This window comes from Salvelinus alpinus, chromosome 11 (genome assembly GCF_045679555.1).
Source record: "Salvelinus alpinus chromosome 11, SLU_Salpinus.1, whole genome shotgun sequence".
NCBI lineage: Eukaryota > Metazoa > Chordata > Actinopteri > Salmoniformes > Salmonidae > Salvelinus > Salvelinus alpinus.
Genome location: NC_092096.1, coordinates 35044809 through 35054457, shown reverse-complemented (window position 1 = coordinate 35054457; position 9649 = coordinate 35044809). Strand labels below are relative to the sequence as shown.

The 9649-nt window shown below is 44.3% G+C and overlaps 1 protein-coding gene across 7 annotated transcripts in view; it reads right to left on the bottom strand.

Moving 5' to 3' along the window:
- Positions 1-1782: 1782 nt before the first annotated feature.
- Positions 1783-9649, bottom strand: part of ccdc136b (coiled-coil domain containing 136b) — a 52697-nt gene continuing 44830 nt past the window's right edge. For 5 of the 7 annotated variants that reach the window (XM_071332741.1, XM_071332743.1, XM_071332742.1 and 2 more), the window contains 4 exons: positions 9032-9326; positions 8604-8738; positions 7067-7181; positions 1783-4962 (listed from right to left, as the gene is read on the bottom strand). In XM_071332741.1, the coding sequence (XP_071188842.1) occupies positions 7077-7181; positions 8604-8738; positions 9032-9326 (535 nt within the window). In that variant the 3' untranslated portion in view covers positions 1783-4962; positions 7067-7076. The remainder of the gene's footprint in view (positions 4963-7066; positions 7182-8603; positions 8739-9031; positions 9327-9649) is intronic. The other 2 variants (XR_011666900.1, XM_071332744.1) reach the window with 2 other exon arrangements.

Genomic DNA, 9649 nt, shown 5'->3' with positions numbered 1-9649 from the left:
ACGATGCAGGGAGTGTTGATCATCTTTCCTCTTTACGATGTTCCTTTGGATCCTCCTCTCTGACCTGTCAACAGGTCAGTCACACAGCGAATAAAGATCGGACTGAACTGTCTTAAGCTTGTAGTCTGCAATTCACTTGGATTGAATACACCATATACATTTCTAACTGAGATTAGGATGTTTCTGGGATATGGCAAAATAACATTGATCAGGATTGTTCATATGAGACAGCATGTTCATGAGCATTCTTTTACAGTAACATTGCTTTGAGACCAGTTGAGTTCACACACATAAAATCAGCAGAAAAATAATTGTCCCTTTTCCAGGACCCTGTCTTTCAAAGGTAATTCGTAAAAATCCAAATAACTTCACAGATCTTCACTGTAAAGGGTTTAAACACGGTTTCCCATGCTTGTTCAATGAACCATAAGAAATTAATGAACATGCACCTCTGGAACGGTCGTTAAGACACTAACAGCTTACAGAGGGTAAGCAATTAAGGTCACAGTAATGAAAACTTAGGACATTAAAGAGGCCTTTCTACTGACTCAAAAACACCAAAAGAAAGATGCCCAGGGTCCCTGCTCATCTGCGTGAACGTACCTTAGGCATGCAAGGAGGCATGAGGACTGCAGATGTGGCCAGGGCAATAAATTGCAATGTCCGTACTGTGAGATGCCTAAGACAGGGCTACAGGGAGACAGGACAGACAGCTGATTGTCCTCGCAGTGGCAGACCACGTGTAACAACACCTGCACAGGATCGGTACATCTGAACATCACACCTACGGGAAAGGTACAGGATGGCAACACCAACTGCCCGAGTTACACCAGGAACGCACAATCGCTCCATCAGTGCTCAGACTGTCCGCAATAGGCTGAGAGAGGCTGGACTGAGGGCTTGTAGGCCTGTTGTAAGGCTGGTCCTCACCAGACATCACCGGCAACGTCGTTGCCTATGGGCACAAACCCACCGTCTCTGGACCAGACAGGACCGGCAAATAGTGCTCTTCACTGACGAGTCACGGTTTTGTCTCACCAGGGGTCATGGTCAGATTCGCGTTTATCGTCGAGGAATAAGCGTTACACCGTGGCCTGTACTCTGGAGCAGGATCGATTTGGAGGTGGAGGGTCCGTCATAGTCTAGGGTGGTGTGTCACAGCATCATCGGACTGAGCTTGTTGTCATTGCAGGCAATCTCAAAGCTGTGCATTACAGGGAAGACATCCTCCTCCCTCATGTGGTACCCTTCCTGCAGGCTCCTCCTGACATGACCCTCCAGCATGAGAATGCCACCAGCCATACTGCTCGTTCTGTGTGTGATTTCCTGCAAGACAGGAATGTCAGTGTTCTGCCATCTCAATCCTATTGAGCAGGTCTGGGATCTGTTGGATCGGAGGGTGAGGGCTAGGCCATTCCCCCCAGAAATGTTCGGGAACTTGCAGGTGCCTTGGTGGAAGAGTGGGGTAACATCTCACAGCAAGAACTGGCAAATCTGGTGCAGTCCACGAGGAGGAGATGCACTGCACTGCTTAATGCAGCTGGTGGCCACACCAGATACTGACTGTTACTTTTGATTTTGACCCCCCCTTTGTTCAGGGACATATAATTCCGTTTCTGTTAGTCACTTGTCTGTGGAACTTGTTCAGTTTATGTCTCAGTTGTTGAATCTTGTTATGTTCATACAAATATTTACACATGTTAAGTTTGCTGAAAATAAACGCAGTTGACAGTGAGAGGACGTTTCTTTTTTTGCTGAGTTTAGACAGAGAGAGAGAGAGAATAAGGATAAACTACTTTTATTTCTCAGTTCATTTACAAAATGTACAGACTATTTACTAAAATACTCACAATATTCTCATTAACCCATAAAAGCTCATAGAGACATTGACTGACAAGGTGTTGTAGTAGAGACTATGGCTAAATCAGATTCAGCAGCGCATAAAACAGACATTGACAGTAGCCATGTCACACAGACCCAGACAGAGAGCAGCAGCTTTACATAAGGTCAAAGGTCAAACTTCACATCATCACATACAGTGCGCAGCAGCCAGTTTCTAGTTAAGAGCACAGGTTGTTTTGACATGTAGAATACTTTCCGTAATGTGTCTCTCCCTTATTGTTTAAACTTCCATGCTGGAATAGAAGCAGGGTAAAAAGAAAATACAGTCAGTGGAATTTACAGTATTTGAAGCGCAGCAGAGAAGAAATACCCCAAAAATCTATATACATTGTAGAGACCAGACAATTGAAGAAGTAGAATAGAGTAGAGTAGGATAGAATAGAATAGACCGTATGAAACCAAAGTGAAAATATGAATAGTGACAACCCAGTAAAGTAGTAAATCAACTAAGAGAGACTGACATAGTGAGAAAGAAAATCACTAATGTTTCTGATTAGTCATGCATTAAGACAGTCATAATGCATTGGCTGAAATGACTGTGACTACAGGAACTAGATCTACCCATCTATAGGCATGCAAGTTGTTTACTAAGTCTAACATGCAATATCTATACATGTTACTGTCTCACACATATACACTACTCATGCACTGGCTGTGTTCAGTCAATTAAAAAAGAACCCTCTACTCAATCTAGAACTGCTCTCAAATCAACAAACCATGTTATTTAACTGTGCTAAACTATTTCCTATTTACAATACAATACAAATACCACATGTTGGTACACAACTACAGATATTGTTTTTACATACATACATTTACAACCTATAAGCATTCATGTTTTTCAGGTCACCTCAGTGTTTAATTGCCTATCATACGATTATGATTATCAAACATGTATTGAAACTAATATTATATACTTATAGTCGTAATTTATTGATTCATAGCACAAATTAGAAGCACTAATTACCTATACATATTTATAATTATAACTCTACAATGGGATACTGGAATACAGAAGAATATTGGCTAAGCACGCTTTCAATGTCTTGTCACCTACACACCCACAGAATGTTAGCTGATTAGCTCGCCTACATACATCTAGGAAACAAGCCAACTGTCAGTCATGAAAGCACACTACGAATCCAGGCACCAGCTATAACGCTTACTGCATTCTGTACACGTTTCTCACAAACGATCCTCTAGACAAGAAAACATTTTATGTTAGATTGCTCTCTCAGTCATAGTCGTTGTGTGTTCTTGGACAAAGACCATTTAACTCCGGCAGCTCTAAAATAACACCATGGTTCTAACTCAACGCAAAGTGCATTTCTGACATTTTGCTCCACAGGTAACAAAGGAGTTGAAAGGATTTGTATTTCCACGGTAGCTAAATCATGCCAAAGGTAGAGTAAGAATCAAAAAGTATTCTCGGTGCACTCCCTTAGGTGCCGAAACGGCAGAGTAAAGGTTAGACGTCTTCTCCATGACAACAGTGTCACATCGCTGTTGTTGTTTAGTCAATCTATCATTGGAATGTGTTGTGTCAAGCTTACAGCAATGACACTGAAAAGGTCCCATGAATCTGTATGCTTCGTGCCAACAAAGAAAAGGGCACCATCGTTGGAGAATATAGATAGCAGAGAGTAGAACGCAAACAGTACAAGACGAAAATACTAGGTCAAAGAAACGCCAAAATGCACATCCTAAAAAACAATGGTCCATATTTCATCACTGGCTCCACTTTTCATTTTGGTGACCTATGTTGATTGTTTGTAATTTTTCAGAATGCTTGTCACGATAAATATTAAAAAATTATGCAAAACATTTAAACACAATGTCTATTTGCAAAAATAACTCTCTGTTTCAAATAACGAGCCTTGTTATTAAGTTCTGTTTCTAAGCAGAACCAAACACAGTGGAATCAGTCATTAAATAACTCCTCAGTCTTGGGGATAAATTCTTCCTATGGCTACAAAAATAGACATCTAGCTGGAAATGATTTGGACTGTCAAATTGAATACACCAAGTTGCATTAATGATAGTATTGTTCGTCTGTATAGATGCGTATAGTGGTTGTGGTTCCATTCACATACAAGATATAACCAATTGTAAGGAGAACGTGAGAGAGAGAGAGCGAGAGAGAGACAGAGAGAGAGAGAGTCACACAGATGCAGACGAGAAAGAGAAAGAACCATTTACAAAGGAGACAAACATCCAATACATCAAACTCATATAATCAAACCCTCCTCCACACATCTTCATTTAAACGTAAAAAGAGCATGCCACAACATAAACAGAAGGAAAAGTGTTGAAAGAGTAAATTGTGAGCCGTAAAGACACAAAGTGATTCAAAAAGAGGGGTAGGATCTGGGGAAAGATCACATGCCCATTAGAAAGAGAAACATCTCATCAGTGACTCAATATGTGCATGAGCTTTTCCCAACTCAACCTTTACAGGTTGTCAATAAACCAATCAACCATCAACCAATCAAATAATAAACCATCAACCGATCAATCAATAAATGCACAGACATGTTCTGTGCTAAATTGTGTCTTTCCATTGACTCCCATGCAGACACCGTACTTCCACAAACTCCGAGGCAGTCCCTGTTATATTATGCTGTTCCCTTAAACTCGTATGTTTATCTAAAGAAGTGCAGAGAGAAGAGTAGTAGAGAGGGAAAACGATTGAGTCAAACTGAAGGACTTTAAAGAGAGAAACAAGATATTGCCGTCCTTATCTTTACGTGGCTTAAACAGGTATATGTATTTCTCCTTTAGACTACTTCCTTGTGGTGTTGTATTTCCTGGTGAAAATGTCAGTTGTCGATGTAGTCCTCCTTGGAAGATGAAGCGAGGAGGAGACTTGACAAGGGCATCATGAGATAAGGGCATGGCATTGCCAGTGTTGCCAGGGGAAACCGGCACAGTCATTTCCTGTACAGTGACTTCCGTTCTGTGTAGTCCTCAGGTAAACGCTCTGGAAAGGCTGGGGACTATCAGGACTACAAGCACTGCCACGGCAACCACCGCCACCAGGTTCCAGCCTCCCTCGCTCTCCTGGTGGCAAGAGGACAGAGGACAGGGTTCAAAGGTCACAGAGGTTATTCATTCACAATAAGGACAGCTCAAGTTTTAACACACATACCGTACCAGCTCCTCGAGTTTGGTCAGAGTAGCTCAAACAACCACTTCGCTTTGCATACACTTTGGACACATCCATTTCCTCAACACACATGTTGGACAAAGGACTATTTTGTGCCTTACAGCCCAATAATTTACAGCTCAATTGGGATACAGACCCACACAACCAACCTACACACTCCTATGTGAGAAGAGAGAAGACTTGAGTGGTGTTGTTAGCTGCAGAGAGAGAGAGAGAGAGAGAGAGAGTGTGTGTGTGTGTGTGTGTGTGTGTGTGTGTGTGTGTGTGTGTGTGTGTGTGTGTGTGTGTGTGTGTGTGTGTGTGTGTGCGTGCGTGCGTGCGTGCGTGCGTGCGTGCGTGCGTGCGTGCGTGCGTGCGTGCGTGCGTGCGTGCGTGCGTGCGAGCGAGCGAGCGAGCGAGAGAGAGAGAGAGAGAGAGAGTTTAGCAGTGATGTCACCCTGGAGCCCAGTAAGAGGATCCCCCCTGAGTGTGGTGTAGTAACTGACAGCTTCTCGCCGACACACACACACACACATATACACACACCCACACACAACTTGTGGCCATGTCATCCTAAAATGGACGCCTGACACTCTCATTAAAGCTTCTGAACCCTCACTCACTACAATAAAAGACAAACACTCCAACTCAGGCTAAATGTCCCAAGGTAAATAGCCATACCTCATTCTAAATGTCCCAAGGTAAATAGCCATACCTCATTCTAAATGTCCCAAGGTAAATAGCCATACCTCATTCTAAATATCCCAAGGTAAATTGCCAAACCTCATTCTAAATGTCCCAAGGTAAATAGCCAAACCTCATTCTAAATGTCCCAAGACCCCTGTCGGCTAAATCTGTCAGGGGCCATACAAGAGAGAGAGGTGCAGAAAGGGCTATGCCTCACTGCAGGCTGACCACAACACAGCATTCAGCTGGCTGGAGGTTGGAGGGAGAGAAGGTTTTTCTAAACCTCAGTTCCCTGGCTTCCTGGCTGCTGTCCCACCTGTGGAGGTCAGGCAGGAGCGGTGGGTGTTGACATTAGCGCTGTGTCATCCATCTTGGCTCTAGCGGTAATCTCGGCACAGTCCCAATGGAGACATGAAAGGAGCCGCGTGTCACTGTGTTTCTCTCGGCTAAGTGTGACGGACCACTCAAAAAAAAGCCACCTTTCTCAGACGAAAACATCAGAGGAACAGGCAAGCAAGTGTGAAAGTCTCTTTCTTCTCTCTCCTTTTCATTTCTCTCAAGTGTGGCGGCTGCTTGGCTGTTCCAAGCCAAGTTCTTAGTATTCTTACAATCGGAGCCATTCCATTCAGTAGAGTCATAGTAAACACAGTGAATGGTGCATTTGGAGACTGCTGGGTGAAACTGAGTTATTGGACTGTCTGCCTCAGTGACTCCGCTAACTCTAAGGTTGACGGCCCACCTTCAGAGGAACAAAACAGACCACACGGTACATTTTGAGCCAGTTTAACCCAACGGGAGCCAAGTCGCTGATATCCGTAAAGTCTTTTCGCCACCCTCTATTAACGTTTTGGTTCTAGCCCATTTGGTGTTCACGTGGCTTTGGATGTTTATTGTTCACCATAGAGATTGCGTTCCTAAAACAGCTTTAGTTTGATTGACAGATCAAGGGAAACGTGATTCTTAGAGGGACAACTTACATTGTAAGACATGGGTCTACTCCACTGTAATAGCTGGTCTTTCCAGCACACGCTTATGCTTGAATCCGAGTCTTTATGTCAGTGGAATAAGGTACCCTTCCACAACAGATCAGATCACTGTCAGAACTTTGAACTACGAACTCTAATAACATTTAACTACTAACAGGAACCATATGTACTGGCCCTATACATTCGCTATCTACAGTATATCTGTGTGTGCAGTATTCTATATTCAGGCACACCCACAGCCAGAGGCTGAACAATCTGCATCTACAACAGATATTCAGCCTCTCTTAGAGGGAATAAGAGTTGACTATATTTGATTCTTCTAGATAAAGAAAGGGCATGCCCATACCTGGTCCCCTCTAGGACGCCAGCTCCTCCCACCAGCACCATATCAGGGCCATTATTACAATCATTCCTATGAAGGGGATGGAGAGAACAGGGGGCTCAGACGGAGGAGTGCAGTTCTGGGGAGAAAACAAGGGATCATGTGGGCATGAGAGAGGAGGAGGTAGGTGGTGAGAGAAATCACAAATCATAATAAAGGGAGACAAAAGTGAAAGAATTACATATGGAGAGATAGATGAAGAGACAACAGATATGTAAATAAAACATCATGAGGTGATTGAGAGGTAGATAAATGAGATGACAGGCAGATAGACAGGTAGAGAGACCAATAGACAAGGACAGAGAGGGTGAGTGACAGAGAGGGAGAACGAAAGAAATAAAGAGACAGGCAGATTGATAATAAAAACCATATTGCGCAACGTTTTGAAGGGTGGTTATGGTAGACAGATTTGACAATATGAATGTGAATACGTTTATAAATATGAGTTTTCAACAAAACACAGCCATGGCAACGATGAAGGGAGGGGGAGAAACAGAAAGAGCATGGCATTAGAGCACATCAAAGATGGTTAAAGACCAGATGAACAACTTGTGTAATGGTTCCATCTTGTCATTTAAAGATCTCTGCCAACACTGAAAAGTGCTGCCTGTCACTCAAACGGTCACTCAGACAGAGAGAACCCTGGGAGTTGTAGGCAGCCCAGCAGTGTGGGTGGGGGGGTTTCGTCACAAGAGAAACTACAACTATGGAGGACAGGTGAGTGACATGAACTGCTGTGGTACTCAGGCTGGATGGTCTATGTCCAAATCCTTGATAAGGAGACCACGTACACCCAATCAAATCATCAAGGGTAGAGTGGCTTGCTTATAAGCGCACATTTGTACACTATAATAACATGTGGGTTGATTTGTCCTTTTTGTTATTCAGTTTTCAACAAAACTCTGATTCAGCACTTCCTGGTTTTGATGGCATCAGAAAGGAAGAGGAAGAGAAAGAGGATAGGAACTGGATTGTTTAGGTGGACACGGGGACAGACACTGGACAGGGCGACAGGACGCAGAGACACACCGCCATTGAAGCAATGCATGTTGAGGGCGGAAGAAGCCAGGGACCAAAGTCGAGGACACAAAAATAACTGACTACACCACTGGAGGCAGAGAGAGGACTGGAGGTAGAAAGAGGACGAGAGACAAGTCACGATTCCATGAGACATAGCTGTTTGACTGAGCTGTTGTTACTGACCCACATGCACACAATACAGGCAGACAGACAGACTTGATGCTTGAGGAGAATGGGTTAGTTAGCGCACAGTTACTCAAGTGTACTGTAAATACAGGTGTGTTTGTGTATAGTTGTCTTCTCGTTCCCTTCTACTTACCTCATAACTAGCTCCTTCACCACCATAACCCTTCTTATAACACATGTGTAGTGATTGTCCCCTTATAGGAACACTTGTTTTCACCAACTCATACACAGAAGAGGCCATCTTTTGTCGGCCATTGTTACCAAAGTTACCTCCCTCCGACCGCTGACCTCTCACCTGTGACTTCCTGCCGCCCAGCCTCTCTAGCTCCACCCTGCAGTGATGCAGTTCCTGCTCCAGCTCCGCCCTCTCCTTCTGGCTGCAGTCAAACAGCCCCTGAAGTTCCGTAAGCTCCCCCTTCAACCCTTCACACTGGGAGGGAGAGAGAGAGAGAGAGAGAGAGAGAGAGAGAGAGAGAGAGAGAGAGAGAGAGAGAGAGAGAGAGAGAGAGAGAGAGAGAGAGAGAGAGAGAGAGAGAGAGAGAGAGAGAGAGGGAGAGGGAGAGGGAGAGGGAGAGGGAGAGGGAGAGGGAGAGAGAGAGAGAGAGAGAGAGAGAGAGAGAGAGAGAGAGAGAGAGAGAGAGAGAGAGAGAGAGAGAGACAGCATTTTCATTATCACATTGGCTTACTCTGTTTTATAAGACTTGTATGTGTCTGTGTCCATACTTGTCTCTGTACTTGCGAGGCCCTCTCCTCAGCCAGTTTGAGTTGGTCTCGTAGGGAGAAGACTTCAGTGGGTCCCCCGTTCCAATTGGTGATGGGCTTGCCATCAAACGAGATGTTCTTCTGGATGGATGCATCCACCAAGCGCCCACCTTGCCCAGTCTGGGTCTGCCCACCGTGGGTCTGGGACAGGGTCATGTAGCCTCCAGCTTTCACTGATTCCTCATCCTGCCCAACACCCTCATCCTTCTGGTCTTCGTCCCCCTCCCCTCTCAAGGCCAGGTAGACATCATTGGAGCTGTCATCCAGAGAGATCATTCAATGTGTTAGCAATTTATAAGCATCATTCATCTGTGTGTGTGTGTTTGTGTGCGCGCGGGTGCGTGCGTGTGTGTGCGTTTGCTGTGGTGTTGTTGAAATCCGCAGTGCAGTACTCACCTCATTACCTCTCAGCAACATTTATTCAGTGGGAGAAAATTATATTGTGGGCCAACAATAACTCTCACAGAGTTTAAACAGATTTAACTCTGTCCCCTGGGCCAACCACAACTCTCCCAGAGTTTAAACATTCATGACATAACAGCTTATATGGTCAGATCACCCCATTACACTACATAGTAC